The sequence below is a fragment of the Psittacula echo genome, assembly GCF_963264785.1.
Source record: "Psittacula echo genome assembly, chromosome: 1".
Lineage (NCBI taxonomy): Eukaryota > Metazoa > Chordata > Aves > Psittaciformes > Psittacidae > Psittacula > Psittacula echo.
Genome location: NC_137735.1, coordinates 25,540,943 through 25,560,282, shown reverse-complemented (window position 1 = coordinate 25,560,282; position 19,340 = coordinate 25,540,943). Strand labels below are relative to the sequence as shown.

Below are 19,340 nucleotides of genomic sequence, written 5' to 3'. Positions count from 1 at the left end.
TAGTTTGAGGCTTGAGCAAAAAGTGCCTTTCCCACTGTCCTGAAAGTGGCCTGAGTTCAAGCTCTATCAGGTTTAGCTAGGCCTAAGCTCCAGATCTCTCATTTCTAGACAAGTGTGCTGTAAGGTAGTGTAAGGCTTTGTGGAGACAAAGAAGGCTGCCACCTTTGCTTGGTGCCTGTCTCTGAATAGGTAAGTCTTCCAAATACTGACTGAAGAAGGAACTTACTCAGGCATACATGTGAAGCTGTATTTTTTTAAACAAGATTTTCTTTTCTCAGCACAGAGGATTACTGGATTCCTCTGTATAGGCAATACTTAATCTGCATAGTACAGGAAAGAAACCTCTTGTGTAGTCTTTACAAATTCTCATTTAAGAGGCTCTAAACAGCACTTTTCAGCTTTTGAAGTGTCTTTAAGTATAGGAGATCAGAATATATCTGCTTTCATGCTTCTGTATCTTTACTGTATTTTATGTATGTTTGGTACTTATTTACGAAAACCACTTCCTCACCTCCTTTTTGTTTCTTCCCCCACAAGTGGCGAGTAAGAAAAGAAGCTATGATGGGGCTTGCCCAGCTATACAAGAAGTATTGTCTTCATGCAGAGGCTGGAAAAGATGCTGCAGAGAAAGTGAGCTGGATAAAGGATAAACTTTTGCACATATATTATCAAAATAGCATTGATGACAAGTGAGTCAACCTAAGCCTCCCTAATTTTAATTTTTTATAGTGATAAAAATTACTCTGCAAATATGTGTTTATCCTGAAAAGCTGTTATATCTCATCCCGTATTTTTGGTTTAAAGTATGATGTATTTCATTATCATATCATTAAGATATTCAGGATGGTTGCATTACTTGGTCATGTGTTCATTCTGTTTACTGTGATGTAGTAAATGGTCATTAAATAACTACTGCATGGAAGAAAAACCCTGTCAAATTTCTCATTTACTATATGCAGTTCTTGTTTGTATTGCTACTTCCCAGAAACTACAGTGTTAAAATCCATGGTCTGTAAGTATTGTGCATTTATGTACCACAGTACATGCACAGACATCTCCTTTTGGTATGCTGTGTAGAAGTGGACCCTTCTGGACCAAAAAAGTGGACCAAAAGCTGAAGAAATACCAGAGTGCTTCTGGTGTTGTCTAGTCTTACCAGTTTTGTCACTCAATGTCTTTAATTTTTTGAAATAATATTTTGGCTTAAAGGACAGTGTTTTGGAAGATGGTTTTCAACTCTCACTATTAATTCTTTGCTTTCATAAGGAGAGCCAAACTGTGAGGTCACAGAAAGAATTTCAGACTAGATTTTTAATACTGCAGACTCGGAAATTTCTTCATAGTGTTTTTTATCATCTCAGTTGTACAGTCTGCTACCTCAGTATGTTTCATAACCTTGGTGACTAGTCTTAGTGACTAGTGAATAGGCTAATAGCCTCCTTCAGTTGCCAGTTATGATAGTGAATTCTTACCACTGCAGTGGTGAAGGCTCTTGCTTTGTTCATCTGGCTGATCATAATTACATTGCAAGTCTGCTGAGGTAGAGGTATCAAATAGTGAAAAATTAGGAAATCTTTACATAGTTTAAACAAAGCTAATTCTGCATCTGTTATAGGCATCAGATATGCTTTAATTTGCATATTTGATAGATTCATTCGTGGGGGTTTTTTCTATCATGTTCATGACTTGCTATCAGTACACAGGTTTGATGGTGTGCAGAGAATAAATCAGAAGTTCCATGCTGAATGGTGCAGATGTTTTCAATGTTCCTGCTCATTAGAAGTGTGGAACACTGTCAGGGAAGTGAGGCAAAGAGTTTTAAACAAAGGTTATGTCATCAAAGCTGAGTTTCTTTGACATGATTTCTTCTGAAAGTCTGATTAAGCCATTGAATCTGGTCTTTTCATTAGTAGGTATGGATTGTATACTGTGGGGATCCACTGGAAGACTGGTGGCCTGACTTTCAGGGTTTCTCTAGTTCAGTTTGGTACCTGTGAGGGTGTTGAGGCACTGGAACAGGTTGCCCAGAGACGTTGTGAATGCCCCATTGCAGGAAATGTTCAAGGCCAGGTTGGATGGGGCTTTGAACTAGTGGAAGGTGTTCCCACCTATGGCAGGAGACTTGGAACTAGATGATCTTGAAGGCCCTGTTCAACCCAAACTATTCTATGATTCTGAGTTTTCCATCAAATTAGGCTGACAATGAAATTCTTGCTCAGTCACAGCATTGGGTTGTTTTCCCCATCTCAGGGGATAATAATGTATTTCAATGTCATAATTTTCAGAATTAAAAAGTTAGTACTTTTAGCACCTGAAGAGCTATAGATATGCTATGATCTTTTAAAACAGTCCATCCAATCCTTTAAATATGCAAGCATAGGTCATAATTAGCCAACTCTAGCCTGTGTTCCTTCCATAACGAGGGAGGAGTATAAAGAGTAACAATGAACATCTGTCTGAGCCTTGGAGTATTTTCCATTGTGTGCATATGACAACACAAGTTCTTTTAAAAATAATAGTGCAGTATCACACAGTATTCAGGCATAAAGTGGAACAGAACAAATTTTCTCCACACATCCTTAACTTTTTCACTTTATAATGGTTTTGATGTTACTTAACTATTGATGTGCTTGTCTGCTCAAGATTGTGAACTTCTAACCATAAGAACTGTTTATCAACTGTGTGCTCTGAGCTTCTTTGTCTTACAACAAATACATAGGGAAAGAAGTAAGATAACCACATCTTAAACACTGCCCTGTTACCTGCTCTTGATACGCTAGCCAGTGTGACCCAGAGATATTCCCTATTTGTAAATCTTTACCCTAATGAACAAGGACCAGAAAACATGATACAGTGTTGCCATTTGTATTGACAGTTTCTAGAGCATATAGAATAGAATGACAGAATGAACTAGGGTGGAAGAGAACTTCAAGATCATCACATCCAACTTTTACCCCGGGACTGCCAAGTCCACCACTAAACCATGTCAACTAAGGGAAATGTTTCTACATGTCTCTAGAAACACGGGCTAGAGCCACGTTCATAAATTAAGGTAACTCCGATGCCACCAGTCGCCTAGCATGTTAAATAGAGATGGAGTCCCCTGAGAGCTGAAGATCCCCAAACAATTTAGTTCTTGGAGTCATCAGTAGTAAAATGTATATTTATGTATGTTTAAAGGCAGAAAGCCAGGTTTTCTTTAATATGAACAGGGTACCTTGAAATAGTTGTATCCATATTCATGATCATCCTTTTATTCTTCTGCCTTGCTATTCCTCTTGGAATTTTCTTTGAGCAGAAACAAAGTGTGTTTTAAACCCGTGCTGCCTTCTATGATCCTTGTATAAGACACTCCCAGAGTACTTACTGGGTGTGAATCATGGTGAAATAGTTTGTAAAATTAAGTACACAAGGGATTTGTCCACAAATATCAGCTCATATAGCTTGAACATCGTGCACAGCTCTCATTGCTGTGGATTAAATGAATGTCTGAATTATTTCTTCATTTGGGGGATGGTTATTAATGAACTGTACAGTCATATTTTGTAGTTCAAGTTTTGTATTTTATGTAAAACTTTAAATATGTGTTACTGTTTTTTTAAAAGGAGGCAATTGGAGACCATTTTTGCTGGTTTGATTTGCTTTCACTTAGTTTTTCTTTTGGTGCTTTTATTGTACACCTTCTGGTGTTCCTTTGTCTCCGCCTTTTTAATGCTGATTTTTAGCTCCTGTAGTAGAATACAGGAATATAAATTGGGGGGGGGGGAAGTAAAAATCTGAAGTATCCTTGAGGGAAAGGTTAAGATAAAATTGAGGGAAAAAAGCAAAACATTTGGAACTACTAATTTTTCTGCTCTACTTGGGGTGTTTATTCTCTGTATCTCACTGTCTTTTGTATGAGAGTGAACAAAGGATGATTCTCAGAGCCTAAATTTAAAAGAGAATTTGGATGGTGACAAATAAAGCAATTAGTCCTTCTTAGAGGTGAAAATGAAAGAACATGGACAAGCTCTCAAGAAGCAGTTCTTGCTAATCTTTCTGTCAACAGTGGAAAAGATCTTTACAGATGAGAAAAAGACCACTACTTTTTGTCTTCTCTGATGAAAAATCTAATTTCAGTGAATTCCAATATTTCTTGGGTTTTTTAGCTGTCTAAAAGTTATCACCACTTTTGGAAATGTACAGTTTTTATCTCTTTTCCTGCAGATTATTAGTAGAAAAAATCTTTGCTCAATATCTCGTTCCACACAATTTGGAAACAGAAGAGCGAATGAAGTGCTTGTACTATTTGTATGCTAGCTTGGATCCAAATGCTGTCAAGTGAGTATAGTTTCTATTGAGAAGATACTTGCTTTCTCAGCTTTTTCCAACATCTATATAATCTTACTTATAGTATCAGCATTTAAATAAAAATATAAGTAATTGATGCTTAGCATTATTTGCAAGAGTATTTCAAAACATTTCTTTTCTATGTAGAAAATCCACATGTCCATTAGACAAAACAATACCTTGATATTTGAAGACTGGTTTTATCCATTTGTTTTCATCCAGTGAGCATAATGCAGAGTTAAAAATGTCCATCTAGTGAATTCTAGTTTTGCTGTATATGAGGGTCCTTGATGAAGGTATCTGTAACTGAATTCTTATTTATACTGGCCTGTGTTTTATGTTGGAAAATGTTATTTTCAAGATGATTTGTGTGTTTGTGAGACATACTGTGGCTGTCCCACATATGTGAAATTGTTCCAAGCAGAATAATAAGAGAGGGGATGTTCTGTAAAAAGAGAAAATCAGTTCCACCTTGTTTGGAACAGGTTTGTTTAATACTTGGTAGGTTTTGATTGTACCTAGCAGATGTTGCACTTGTGTTAGTAAACAGGGTTGGTTATTTATGTTACATCCAGCATGTTCTTGTCATGGATAAATGGCTAAGCTTTTCTTTTCTGGTTTTGCACTTTTGCAGAGCACTGAATGAGATGTGGAAGTGCCAGAACATGCTAAGGAGTCACGTACGAGAATTACTAGACTTGCATAAGCAACCCACTGTACGGTTTTGAAAATATTACTACTTTATACAATGGACCTGCTAGACTAATTTATTGGGGGGTGTTTAATACTATATTATTATTTGTGGAATGTGAATTTATTATTCTGCTGATTTCTATATGTAGAAAATGTTCTGTTCTCATGAAGTAAAGTTGATTTCAGTAATGCTTAAATGTATATGGCCTCCGTAAGTTTACTGTTACTTCATATTACTGGTCAGTAACTTTGGGAAAAGTAAAAAAAAAAAAAAATCATCATCAGTTTTTTGTCTGCTTTTGACAGACCTTTTTTTGTTTTCATTTTACAATGTATTTTGAAAGTGGAATATGTTGTGATGTAAAGCAATGATTTAGTTGTTTGCTTGAAAACAAAAGTTTTTGAGTATTTATACTGAAATTTTATTATAAGCATATCTTCAAACTACCACAAACTTTAAATAGAAGGGCATTGCTTTGGAGGTGTGGTGTGTTTTGGAGTTGGATGTGGAGGAATTGTTTGGGGGTTTGTATTGAGATTTTTTCCCCAACAGCCTATTTTTATCTGTTACATGAATTAGTGAAATTTTTTAGCTCTTTGATATTGCAAGATTTTTTTTCCCCTTTTTCTGTGTGTAGTAGCTGCTAATGATGTTGCTATACTATTCTAGTGCTCATTCTTAAAATGGAAACATAAAACATAAGATTCCAGAGTAGACTGTAGTGCTGGAGAGCTAACAGATCAGCTTAAAGGTATATTTGTATAAGGAAGATATCACTGATTTGTTGTTTGTTTTTGCTGTTGTCCTCAGTCAGAAGCAAACAGTGCTGCCATGTTTGGAAAGCTGATGACCATAGCAAGTAAGTGCTAATGAGTTCTGTAAGCCCTTATTATAGCATTCCTGGAAATTGTATTTCTGTGAATATTGGCATACTCAAGTGGCAGACTTACCTTATGATGAATTGTGTTTAATCATACAGAAAACCTTCCAGATCCTGGAAAAGCACAAGATTTTGTGAAGAAATTCAATCAAGTTCTGGGAGACGATGAGAAACTTCGGTCCCAGCTTGAGCTGTTAATTAGCCCTACGTGTTCTTGTAAACAGGCAGATGTCTGTGTGGTAAGGAAATGGAAAAGCAAACTTTCACACTTCAAATATTTGTGCTTAAACCAGTTCTTTGGAGTTATTGGTCTCTTTTGGTACTTTAACATGATTTTTATATTTTTCTGATTTTCATAAAATACCTTTTTGGTTAACCTGTAGAAATTATGGAAAATATAACTTATGATCATAATCTTGCTTGCTGGTGAAAACATTAGCTTTATTCCTTCCTGGAAACATGAGCATCAAGAATGAAATCTAAAAGACTAACGTAGTGTCTCTTCTGTGGTTCCTAAACTGTCTTCTGACACTGGTGAAATTTCTGACTACCAACAAGCTAACTATTATATTCTGAAATTTGTACACGAAAGGGAACAGAATGACCTTAAGAACTATGTCCGAATCACTTGATGTAGAAAGTATGTCTTCTTCTAAGCTAGTAAACTTTGTTCATTGGGAATTCAGTGATGCTATTTCAAAAGGAAGGTTTCTTCCCTCTTCGTGAAAATAATTTAGCATAACAGAACAATTTCCTAGTTTGTGGGGTCTGCAGCATTCAGCCATTTAGGAGAAGGAATGTCAAGAAGTCATTTCTTTGAGAGATTTTTAGACTTACACTCAAAACAGAAAATAACTTCTTGTTCACCTTCTGCTGGATTTGCAGCTGAATTTAGTGCTATTGATATCTGGGGCATTCAGAGGGGAAAACCAGATTTTTGGATCCAAAGCAAGTACATAGGATCTGAGCATCTGTTGTAGCAAAGATAGTGTAGTGCTCCTGCATATCTGCAAGTAGTGCTGTTTTTTCATTGTTCCTTATGAAATCTCACATATACAACAGGGCTACCTACAGATTTATGGGTTACTCTTGTCAATGTAGATATTTAAATTGCATCTACATTGCACTTAGGTCTCCCTTGATTCTGTTTTGTATCTGGCTCTCAATTCCTTAAGAAACTATGAAGAACTCATCTAAATGAAGAACATTTAGAAACCTAAATGCGTCTTACATTCAAATAGTTTGGTAAAGCATGTCTCCTTTCAATATAATGTAATAAAGATCTGGAGCTGACAGCCCCCCTTATATAGATACTTTCACTATATAGACGATCTGTGGTTAGAAGTGGCTATATTTAGCTTATTCAACATGCTTAAGTAAAAGTAAGTAAGTAAAGTAAGTAAAATGAGTACAATTCTTGTTTGTATCTAACATTCTTGTAGAGAGAGATAGCCCGGAAACTTGCAAATCCTAAGCAGCCAACAAATCCTTTTCTGGAAATGGTCAAATTTCTCTTGGAAAGAATTGCCCCTGTACATATTGACTCAGAAGCCATTAGGTAAGTTTCAAAGATCATACTAACTCATAATGATTATAAAGATGATGTGAATGACAAGAGGGAGGAGTTTAAAAAAAGTGAGTATTTTCTTGGGATTTAACCTGTCCTAGAAGTAAAAAATACGCTTTTTTACAATAAGTATTTTATGTAGATGTCTTAGTTTCCAGCAGCCTGGGTGGCTGGGCTTGCAGAGGATGCAGTTTTAGGGGAGTTTTTTAATACTTTTTTGTAGTGCTGTCTGCAAATGATTTTTAAAAAATACAGTAGTTGTTCCTGGTGAAACTGCTATTTGTGGAACTTCTGGTGAAAATTACGATCATAATTTTCACATCATTAACTGCAACAGTCCTGCATGTAGCAGTTGAAGTAATTAGCTTTTGTGGGATTGTTTAAGAGAATGTTTGGATTTCTTCTGAGACTTGTCTGGGAAGCTAAATGAAACTCATGCAACTGTGTGTTGAACTGAATGCTGCCAACATGATGGATTTTCTTTGGGTTTTTTTGTTTGTTTGTTTTATTCCTTCCCCTTTCTCCCCAGAAAAATTAAGTCTGTATAAAGCTTAACTCAGAAAGAAAAGGAATGATTGAATACCTTGATTACAAAACAAAACCAAAAAATCAAACATCACACAACCTCCCCCCATAATGAACTATTGTGTTCCCTGTATTTATTGTCAAAACCAAGTAATCTTTGTACATTGTCACACTCGTTTGCTTTTTTTCTTTTTGTGTCTGTTATTTCAGTGCACTAGTAAAACTAATGAATAAATCCATAGAGGGGACAGCTGATGATGAAGAGGAGGGTGTAAGTCCTGATACTGCTATTCGTGCAGGACTTGAACTTCTCAAGGTAATCTGCATTAATGCAGCTATAGTTTGTAATAGAAGGGAGAAAAGTGGTATGACTAATGAACTATTAAAACCATGTTAACATTATTTTAGATAATTACTTTTTCAATGTATGAATGTGTTTAGTTATTTAATACTTGAGAAAAGAATAATGTAAGGAATGGGTTGGTTTTTTTTTTTTAAAGAAATATAGTTTGAAAAGGGTGCCTAGACTTGAAATACGCACATTAAAGCAGAAATTGGTTTCTGCTTAGGGGAGTCATTTACAAGAAAGTGCAGAGGTAAAGTGAGAGGAAGAGAAATGGGGAAATTAGGAGAGGTACAGTCTTTGGGACCTGTGTGATCCTGGAGGGAGGGCAAGCAATATACTCAAGAGCCAAGCTATGTAGAGGGGGAAAAAAGGGGGATGGGGAAACTTGTGTTCTGTGTGGTGATGAGAAATGGCTGGGGTAGAAAGAAGGATTTGAAATATTTGGAAAACATCTGTGATGGATTTGGCAGTTCACTGATGAGACTTTATTTTCAACATATTACAAAAGGGAAGTATGAAAACAGAGAGAGGTGGGGAAGGTTACATAATTTAAGTGAGACTTTACAGAAGTGTGAGTGAATGAGGTGGAGTTTATGGAGACACATCACACCAAATTTGGTGATGACAGCCATGGTAGAAATAGTTATATGGAAGCATGCAAAGAAGTAATGTAACTCAGAAATCTGCCAAGGTTGAAGATTCTGTTGCTGTGACGTGGATATCTTTGAGAATGTTATTTCACACATCGATACTCATGCAAGTGGGCAACTCTGATCAAAGAAACCAAGATAAATCCAAAGATTTCACAAAATACATGCAACTTTTCATTGTTCTCCCTACCTTACATGATCTGAAATTTACTTAATATAGTTTTGCTTTGGGAGAAGCTCTTGTTCTCTCTTACCTTACCTTGAATGTCTGCATGCTTAGTTTGTTTTTGATGTTTATTCTATTTAACAGGATGTGTTATATTTCGTTAGCTTTAGATTAAACGGCTAGTAATCCATTTTGTTTGTAGGTACCTTAACTTCCTTAATTTCTTTTCTGCTCAGAGACTATAGATTCTGGAGAAGTTAAGATTTCAGTTCAGTTAAATTAAGTTGAAAAAAACCGTTCTTAAGTATACTGTAATATAGATGAATACTTTCGAAGAAGTGTTCATTTTGATAAATACATTTACATATTCAAGTAATGTAGTATCTTATAAAATGTTTGGAAGATGGAAGGACCTGAAGACCAAAGCGTAGATTAATTTATTTGAAAATGCTTGTATCACGTTCTCTAAAATGGACTTACTGAACGCAGTAATCTCATATGAGCATGTAATAGATATTGATGATGATGATAATGCTCATGAACAGCCATGATTTTGTTTTTCTGATGATTCAGTTACCGTAAATAGATATACCTTTGTTTCAATGTCTGTCTGCAGGTTCTGTCCTTTACACATCCTACCTCGTTCCACTCTGCAGAGACCTATGAGTCTCTGCTTCAGTGCCTCAGGATGGAAGATGATAAGGTAGCTGAGGCAGCCATACAGATTTTCAGAAACACGGGTCACAAAATAGAAACAGACTTGCCACAGATAAGATCGTGAGTGTATTTCTTTACATGCTGCTTTTCGTACCTGAAATTCTTCCTCTTGATCATTTATTCAGTATGTTGCCCCTAAAATTAACTTTATAGTCTTGTAAATGTGAACAGCTTCTCTTCCATCATTTTGTATTCCTTTACTACCTTTCTGTCTCTGTTTTTTGTGTTCTGGGAATGTTTGTGTATTTATTGAAGATGATAGTTGGTACTTAACACTCTTCTCATAGTAGACATATTAAAAGCAGTGTGTAGCATGTTTCCCAGGTTACAAAATAAGCAACAGCAAGAATATGGTGAAGATATAATTCTTTGGCATCGTTTCTACTCCTGTCTGCCCTTCATGCAGTTTTTCTATCTTTGTAAGGAACAAAAGTAAAATCTGTGATGGTTCACAGCTCTGTTTGTTATGAAACAACTTGGGAAACAAGATCCAAAAGCAGGCATAAATTTCTAACAAAGAATAATTGGCTCTCTGTAAGTCATCATTATACAATTCATGCTTTAACTGCTGATTAAAGCGGCATAATCTACTAGGTATTCACAGGCTATTGAAAACCGTGTGGGTAACATCTAAGACCTTAAAATTAGCCTCTTAGTAACTAACTAATCCAGATTGTAGAGCACAGGTTTCAAATTCTTATTTATTGAAATAGCATCTGAGATATTACCATGCTGAAGTGCATACCAGTGTACACCTGAAGTTGTCAGGGAACTGAAGAGGCAACCTGAGCAATTTTTGTGGATTTGAGTCAGATTTTGGGCAAAAGAAAAATGTTGGAAGTTCACATACAAGACTCCTTTTAAGACATTTGTAGGAGTGAGAAGAAAAAGCACAGCAATCCCTATTGCCAGTATAGTTCCCAGTATAGTTGTCTGTACTTCCATACTAGAGTTTAGTCGAAACTGCACATTGCTGGGGTATGCCATCTTCTGTCAAAGGAGCTGGTATTGATGACGTTTCTTTCGGCTTCATGCCTTAGCAAGGTATTGCTGAAGTATAGTCTGGGCAGTCTCAAATAACTTAAAAATATAACACTCAAAACCGGAGGTTTAGCCTTTGGGATGTTTTACAAGCAAGTGAGGTTAATGTTCTGAAAGCCAAAACCAGGTCAGTGTGTTTACAGTGACACAAAGAAAAAGAAGTCTGAGGACAAGTAGATGTTCCAGATTTTATATTCAGAAATCTTTATCATAAATGGAAGATTTTATATAATCAGCAAGATAGTTTGTTTCAAGTGACCTGTGTTTTGTTGTTATGTTGAGGTGTTTTAAACCACTTGTTTAAAGCAAGCAAGCTGCTTGCTGTCCTTTGAAGCAGTGTTCACCAGCGGTAGCCCAAGTTCTTCCTCATGTGGACTGCCATATGACTCTAGAGTGATGAAAGCATTGGTGTGCTCAGATAGAGCCTGTGCACTATGTGTAAACTTGTAGATGTAAACATTTAAAGGTGCATGTAAACATGTCAGGTTTTACCTTTTGTAGGTCTACGTCAGTTGTGGTGTGAGGAGGTATATGGTGTGTAACTGGTGCATCAGTGCTTTGCAAAGTCCCTTTAATGTGTCCATATTTACACTATGTAAACTGTAGGTTAGGCATTGAAGCTTATTTTAACTAAGTTTTACTGAATTCTTTGCTATTTTAGTTCTTAATTCAATTTGTGGAGTCTTGGCAGGTTTCAGAAGAGACATTTTTCGTACTTCAGGATACTCTTAACATTTTTCTAGGAAGTCTTCTGTTTGTTTTGGGGTTTTGTGTGTTTTTTGAGGAAATTGTAGGAGAATTCATTCTTTCAACCCTGCAAGCTGTTCTTCCACCTCTTGTTGCTGATCTCAATTATGTAGAATGTGTCAGTGAAGGCTGGATACTAAATAATCCATGTACTAAATGCTGTATTGTTACTCTGCCTTTCAGGAGCACAAGGAATTTTCTTTTAGATGATTCTGACTCTTTCTAGATAATTCTGTTTTCTCCTGTCAGTTGCTGGATGAGCTGTGTGGTAAACCTCATGAGTAGTGTCTCAGACAATGACCTCTTGCCTTCCAGGGCTCTCATAAGCAGAACCAAGCAGTCTCGCCAACCTTGACCTGGGCTCTAGAGTGGCTTCTGCCCTGCTCTTGTCTTCCATGGCCTCTTAGCAGCAGATAGATTTCATGGGATTGAAATGCAAAAGCTCAAAACCAAGCAGTTGTTTACATGAGTATATGTTGCAGTTAAAGACCAAAGTTTAAGCAGTAAAGGCATATAAACATACTGCTGTTTAATAGTTATTCCTAGCTTTCATAGATTTCCTTCAGCCCTGTTGCTTCCAAGCATGGGTAACAACCCCAGGTGTTTACCTTAGCTGAACCTGCCAGATTCCCCGTACCTTCTGTTTGGCTTCCTAAACTGCATTATTTTAATCATTATTTTCTTTCATGCTTGATTTTTCCCTGTGGGCTTTTTTCTGCTTAAATGTGAACAGTCAGATGTTCAAGAAGTATTACTTAATACAATTCCATCCTGCTTTTCACTTAGGATGATGATCTTTCCTGAACAGACATCAAAGAATGGTGAATTGTAAGACAGAGAGGATAGATTTGTATAGGTGAAGAGCTTTATTCTTTTTGTAGATTCCAAATAGCATTTTGAAATATTTTGTTTAATGTTCACAGAACACTAATTCCCATTTTGCATCAGAAAGCAAAAAGAGGCACTCCTCATCAGGCAAAACAAGCTGTTCACTGTATACATGCCATATTTTCGAATAAAGAAGTGCAGCTTGCACAGATCTTTGAGGTATGTCTTGCTTTGTTTTTAAGATCTGTTTCTGTTGTTCTTAATTGATACTACTAATTAACATTAATTCAGACTGTTTATTAACAGATAATTTATGAGGTTGGGAAGCCTACAGGTGCATGGTAGTCAAGATAAGCTGTTAATATTACAATAGCAAATGATTAATGTTTCTCTCTTACAGTCAAGATTTCGTAGTATTCTGATGCCTGATAGATAGGGTGTTCCTTTTTGTCTGCACAGGAGAAGTTAGAGGACAGTAAGCTAAATATGCTGGAATGATGTACACTAAATTCCGTGAGGACATTTAGGAGATACTTAATGAGAGATAACATCCTCTACTTTCGAACTTTTATTAAATAGCTTTGCTTTAAGGTCCTTGCAGGTACTTTCTTACAAAGGAAGTTAGTGCAGAATAACTACGTGACTCTTAGGCTCAGACATTAGCTTACTGCTTGCTTAGACAAGTTGTAAAGCGGAAAGTCGCCTTCTCCTTACCAGAGGGTTTATTACTTTTCACTGTAATCTCTTAAATAATAACATTACTAATCTGCACTTGTAGAATATCTTAGGTCCTTAATCTTGGCTATCTTTGAACGTGGTCACAATTCAGAAGTGTGAAAAGCTTTAAGAGTTTGGTCTCTGCTTAGACTTCTCTGAGAGTGCATATTTCTTCCCTAACACCAGAATATGATGTGAGCATGCTGGGTGATACAGCAGCACAGAATTATCCTGGTGATTGTTTCCTAGAAGGGAAATACTGATTGCTAACAGCAATGTCCCTAGTGGTTTCCAAGTGTTTTTTACCTGCTACTATTTTCTGCCATTTGCAGTTACAATTTAGGTTTTCACAGCTCCTGAGTAGAATTGAGTCAGACTTTTTCCCATATCTCCTAGGTCTGAATGTATTTCTCCATTAAAATGGGAAGAGATTGTAAAATTTGTTTTGCCCTTATATCATTTGAGATTTTTGGTTACTCTCTTAATTAGGAAATCACATTCATTCTCCATTTTTATTTGCTAATGTTATTAATTCTTACAGAAAAACTGTGAAACTCAGTAGCAATCCAGCAGGAAAATAAATTATTTTTAGGCATGCTAATTTACTTATCTATAGCTGATTTTTTTAATTTTTTTCCCCCCTTTCTCAGCCACTTAGTAGAAGTTTGAATGCTGATGTACCAGAACAACTTATAACTCCATTAGTCTCATTGGGTCATATTTCTATGTTGGCTCCAGACCAGTTTGCTTCTCCAATGAAATCTGTTGTTGCAAACTTCATTGTGAAAGATCTTCTAATGAATGACAGGGTAAGATTTTTTTTTTTTTTTTTGAAAGTCCTCATTATTCTGTTTGCCTGTTGTCAGCTCTGTGGGGAGTAGAGCTTTTTCTGTTAAATGAGTAAATAAAGAAATGTTCTGTAAATGGCTAGTACAGTGATAATTGCATTATAAAAGATCTTTGTGTGAAGGAAAGCTTAGTCCTTGACTTTTTTCCACTTTTACTTCTGCATTTTCTGTACAAGTTGAACCAGTTCTTAAACTTACATGAATGTCTGTAGTCAACAGGTGAGAAAAATGGAAAATTGTGGTCTCCAGATGAAGAAGTTTCTCCAGAAGTACTAGCAAAGGTGAGTGATCTGCTGTCAGTAATAATGCCCATATTTGAGGTTAAAAATCTACTTTTTTCCAAGTTGTGAAACAGAGAGTATTACAATAAATCCGTTTGAGTACCTTTGCATTAGTCTCCTTAGAATATGCAGTGTTCTGGAGTTTTTGTGGATTATACACACAGTTGTAGAACTGGTGAAAGTTACACATTTTGGTGTCTTCACTTACCAATATTAATTATGCTGAATGTTGAGAAAATTGAGATTCAAAAGTTTTAATTTCCCTTCCAATAGAATTGATTTGGCTTTACTGACTGTAAACAGAGTTGAAATAAATTGACACCCTAATAAATTGTATTCATTCAACTTTATAGGCTATTTACTGTGAACCTTATGGCCATTTCTAGAAATGTTTATCTAGTTGCTCTTACCTTTAATCATGTAGGAAGTATCCGGCATAGTCTAAATGCACTTGGTGAAGACACTGAACCATATTTGAGATGTCCTTGTGTCACAGACTGCTACTTCCTCCTTCACTCTGTAAATAGTTACTGCTTAGTTCTGTTCCTTAAAAATAAATAGGCTCAAAAAAATAGGATTCTGTGGAAATGTTGATTTGACAGCAGTAGGTTTTAGTGACTTAGCAGCTCTTGGAAGTAAGTTCATTGTTGATTTGTTTGTGTTTGATAGGTGCAAGCAATTAAACTTTTGGTACGCTGGCTGTTGGGCATGAAAAACAACCAGTCAAAATCTGCAAATTCCACGCTCCGGTTATTATCAGCTATGCTAGTCAGCGAGGGAGACTTGACAGAACAGAAGCGGATCAGGTCAGATTTTGTTCCTTTCAGGCTACCATCAGTTTTGTTGTAGAATTTCAAAGAGTATTAATTATTTTGGAGCTTCTTCAGAATTTTAAGGTGAGAGCAGTATTGGCTAATGGGATGTTAGAAAACAGATCTGATTGGAATTCAGTATTAGAAGTGAAATGGCAGAAAAAAAAGTATGCTTGATACTCCTTCTTTCTTGTAATTTACTCATAATTTAACTCGGAACCCTGTAGATATCTTGACAGTAAAAGACATACTAGGGAGTAAAAGACCTGCAGGAGTGTCTTTGAAAACAACTGAGTGATGAGATTTAACACACTTGGGAGTTGGGTGATTTTGGGTGGAGCTTTTTTATTCCAGCAGTGAGGTAACTTTGCACCTCATCTTCATTCTGAGAGTGAAGGAAGGAAAGACAAAACCTGTGGCAAAAGCATTGCTTTCATTTAGACAGCGATATGAGAACAAGAGACTTGACTCATTTCAGTATTTTAGTAGAATCAGTTATTTTGTGGGGAAAGCAAGCACCTTATTTTCACAGATTTGGTTGGATTAATTTAGCTCTATCTGAAGTTATAGAACTGTGATCTAATCTGACAAAGAAAAGCCTTACTTGCTCATTGGTCTTATAAAAAGAAGAAATTGTGTCATGCAAGTAATTTAAGAATCATTGAGTGAATTTTGTTTTGTTGTTTTCCCCCCCCCCCCCCCGTCATGTTTGTTTAGTAAATCAGATATGTCTCGACTGCGGTTAGCTGCTGGTAGTGCAATAATGAAGCTTGCACAGGAACCCTGTTACCATGAAATAATTACTCCAGAACAGTTCCAGCTCTGTGCACTTGTCATTAATGTAAGTAACTGCATTTGAATTGAAGTGACTTTTAATTAATTGAGTTCAGAGTCCTTACATCTGAGCTTCTGTTGCTGCTACACTTGAGTATTTTCTATTTCTCATTGCAGCTGTTAAGAGTTGTTGAAATTTCAAGATACTTACTGTGCTGCACCTGTTGATATTTTAAAAAGTCTCCTCATAATTCCACCTAGAGTGCCTCTTTTATTTTTTTGTTTTTCTGTTTTAAACCCAAGTTTTTTATAGTTGCACTCTTTCTGTTTTGCTGTAGGATGAGTGCTACCAAGTGAGGCAGATATTTGCCCAGAAACTGCATAAGGCGCTTGTGAAATTACTGCTCCCTTTGGAATATATGGCAATCTTCGCTTTGTGTGCCAAAGACCCTGTGAAGGAGAGAAGAGCACATGCCAGACAGTGCTTGCTCAAAAACATCAGTATACGAAGAGAATATATTAAGCAGAATCCTATGGCTAATGGTTAGTATATCAGTAAAATTGTTAAAAACAATCAAATAGTAAACTGAAAGGAATAGTGATTAAAGCAAATTGCTTCTGTAAAGAAATACTGAATAAGTTTCATTTGTTTCCTCATCTTTATATTAGACACATTCAAATCTTAATTTACGTAGTTTAGCATTAGCATAAACCATAAAATACTTTTCTGTACATTGCTAAGAATTACACTTGTAAAATATAGTGGTGTTACTGTGGTAGTTGTATTGCTCAAAAAATAAAACGGTGGTTTTTGATATTTGAGGCTTTATCACAGTGTTCCTGAAATAAGATTAAGCAGTTTCTTAGTAGTAAAACTCACTCATTTCTTTTTAATGATTCATTAAAAGTGAAAGTTGTAGGAAGAAAATGCAAGTTGAAATTTTTACATTCCATGTTTGAAGAAGTAGTACTTTGAAAAAGTGCTTCTTGTGATGTGTATGTGGGGGTAATATAGATGCTATTTATGATTTTGTTGTTGTTGTTATTGTAGAAAAATTGCTATCCTTGCTGCCTGAATATGTGGTACCATACATGATTCACTTACTGGCACATGATCCAGATTTCACAAAACCTCAGGATGTTGATCAGCTTCGTGATGTCAAAGAGTAAGTGCCAAGTGATTCTGGAATTGTTATGCTGAGAATTTTTCCATGCTTGGAGAAAACTGATTAGGAAGAGAGGTACTCTTCACTCATCAATGGCATTCTGCAAAACAGTAATCATGGAAGTGTGTAACACTTTAACCAAGGGAAGAAGGCATCAACTATTGCTTAGCAGTAGATTATGAAAGCCCAAATGGTAGCCTGTAGGTCACACCATAGTATACCAAATAAGTGGAGTTGTCTTGGCTTCTCATAAAGTAATGATTTTAGATTCTTGTATTTGTGTCTAGTAATATCTGTAGAATTTCCCAATGCACTTAAGGGATGCCAAGCAATGTCAGTTCAGATATTGTAAGATACAGAGATTTTCCAGGACTTGAAAACCAATTTTTTTTTTTACCCCTACGCAAATCTACTAGAATTCGTGTTAAGTTTGCTGCTGACTTATCATTTGGACTCTGTCTGCATTGCAGCTTAGTGCCTCTTGATGTATTCAGTACAGATTAGTGTACAAAGGCCTGTCATAAAGAAGCATGTTCTCTACTGCTTCCATTTTGAGACCTTCTTGTATGCCTCAAATAATCTTTCATACCTTAAGTATAACTTTTGTATTCCTTTGTGTCTTGTAATGAATTTTAAAAAATAGTTTTGACAGTTTCTAAAAGTTGTTAAAGCACACATACACACACACACAGACACACAGAACTTTGGTTTTAGTGTTTTGGGGTTTTTTTCCTGTGTTTATTTTTGATGGAACTGTGAGTAGTGTTGCTCTTACAACGACATGTATAACCACATATTACAACATACATCATCAGAAAAGCAGTTCATTCTTGATGAGTTCACATCTTAATTCTTTTTGCACCTTCATCTGTGAGGATCCAAGCCTGATTCTTTCTTTAAATGAAAAACTTAATTTGTTTTGATTTTGGAGTCACTCGTCTCACACCTGGTCAGAATCTGAAGTCAGTGAAGACTTCTTACCTAATAACCAAGTCTGCATTTTTTCCCAGGACCCCCTGTTCCTTCCAACATCTGAAAGCATCCTCCAGCATTTGCTCTATCCAAAATACATGGAACAAATTCGGATTCACAGTTCTTGAGTTAACACTTATCCAAGAAGTGCTTCCTGTAGTGCACTAGAGCTTTTTTTGACACCCTTTGTATAGCTTTTCTTTGTTGTCAGATTTCTTCCCTCATGTTTGTCACAGGCTGGCTAAACTAGCCAGAGAGGACTGCTCCAAACAAAGAAATACTCTGTACAGGAATTTTGGCAGGAATACTTCTTTGAGTAGTCTCCTGAGATAAATGCAAAACATTTTTCTCATATAATGTAATACAGTTGCTTTCAAGAGTTCTGAGACTCGTAGTGTTCACTTTAAAGTATTAACATAGACACTTGCAAACTTGGAAAAGCAGACTTGGAAGTGTGTTTTGCAGTTGTCTCCCTGGTTTGTCTTGGTTTTACATGGCCTAAATTCAGTCATGTACAGTAAATACATGCTTAGCAAGTTCCTTAACTATAATCTGTGATACTTATCTTTAGGAAGTTTAAAATTGTCCTGCAGAGGTATGTTTGGAGTTGTTTCTCAGATTGAGACAGTGTCTTTTTCTTCCAAATTCATATTCCAAAAATACTGAAATAGATACAGTGATACACATGAACTTCCTTCATGTGACTGTGTTCCTCTAGGTGCCTGGTTTTTTCTGTGTGAAATCCCACTGTTGTTCTGGAAAGGTCTTGTTCGGGGTTGATAATGATTTGGTTTGTTGACTTAGTGAGGAAGTGAAACTATTGAAGTTGGTACATGTTAACTGGAATTACCAGAGTAAAATTTGTCCTCAGTAGTAATATTTGGTTTTGTAGAAGCGGGATCAGTATGGAATTTTTTCGGTACTGTAGTCATCCCATTTAAGTTCTTGAGAATAGTGAACAGATGGATGTAAAGGTATCCAAGAGATTTATTTACTAAAGCCTTTGTAGCTCTTTGATGCAAGTCAGAATATAGATGCCTTTTTTTATCTCAACACCAGATAACTATTGAAGTGTTTTGACAGAGCACAACCCTCTTTTACTTTGAGTTCTTGAGAGAAATGTTCCTTCATCTCTTGTGTTACAATTTTTAATTTGTATCAGTTAAGAAGACCGGGGCTTTTGTGGACAGGGTATTCTGATGTTCAGTCATCCTGTTCTTCTAGTTTTTTATTAGCCTCTTTCTACAAGATAATCTCTCTTCTAGAGCTTCAGAATTAAA

The 19,340-nt window shown here is 36.1% G+C and overlaps 1 protein-coding gene across 2 annotated transcripts in view; it reads left to right on the top strand.

The window, feature by feature from the left end:
* The window catches only part of PDS5A (PDS5 cohesin associated factor A), an 80,768-nt gene that overhangs the window by 47,205 nt on the left and 14,223 nt on the right, over nucleotides 1-19,340 (top strand). For both annotated transcript variants that reach the window (XM_080629852.1, XM_080629853.1), the window contains exons 12-26: nucleotides 538-689; nucleotides 4,207-4,320; nucleotides 4,964-5,045; nucleotides 5,834-5,882; nucleotides 6,003-6,142; nucleotides 7,346-7,461; nucleotides 8,206-8,311; nucleotides 9,774-9,934; nucleotides 12,586-12,709; nucleotides 13,858-14,016; nucleotides 14,268-14,336; nucleotides 15,006-15,142; nucleotides 15,866-15,989; nucleotides 16,261-16,465; nucleotides 16,974-17,088. In XM_080629852.1, coding sequence (XP_080485978.1) covers nucleotides 538-689; nucleotides 4,207-4,320; nucleotides 4,964-5,045; nucleotides 5,834-5,882; nucleotides 6,003-6,142; nucleotides 7,346-7,461; nucleotides 8,206-8,311; nucleotides 9,774-9,934; nucleotides 12,586-12,709; nucleotides 13,858-14,016; nucleotides 14,268-14,336; nucleotides 15,006-15,142; nucleotides 15,866-15,989; nucleotides 16,261-16,465; nucleotides 16,974-17,088 — 1,853 coding nt within the window. The remainder of the gene's footprint in view (nucleotides 1-537; nucleotides 690-4,206; nucleotides 4,321-4,963; nucleotides 5,046-5,833; nucleotides 5,883-6,002; nucleotides 6,143-7,345; nucleotides 7,462-8,205; nucleotides 8,312-9,773; nucleotides 9,935-12,585; nucleotides 12,710-13,857; nucleotides 14,017-14,267; nucleotides 14,337-15,005; nucleotides 15,143-15,865; nucleotides 15,990-16,260; nucleotides 16,466-16,973; nucleotides 17,089-19,340) is intronic.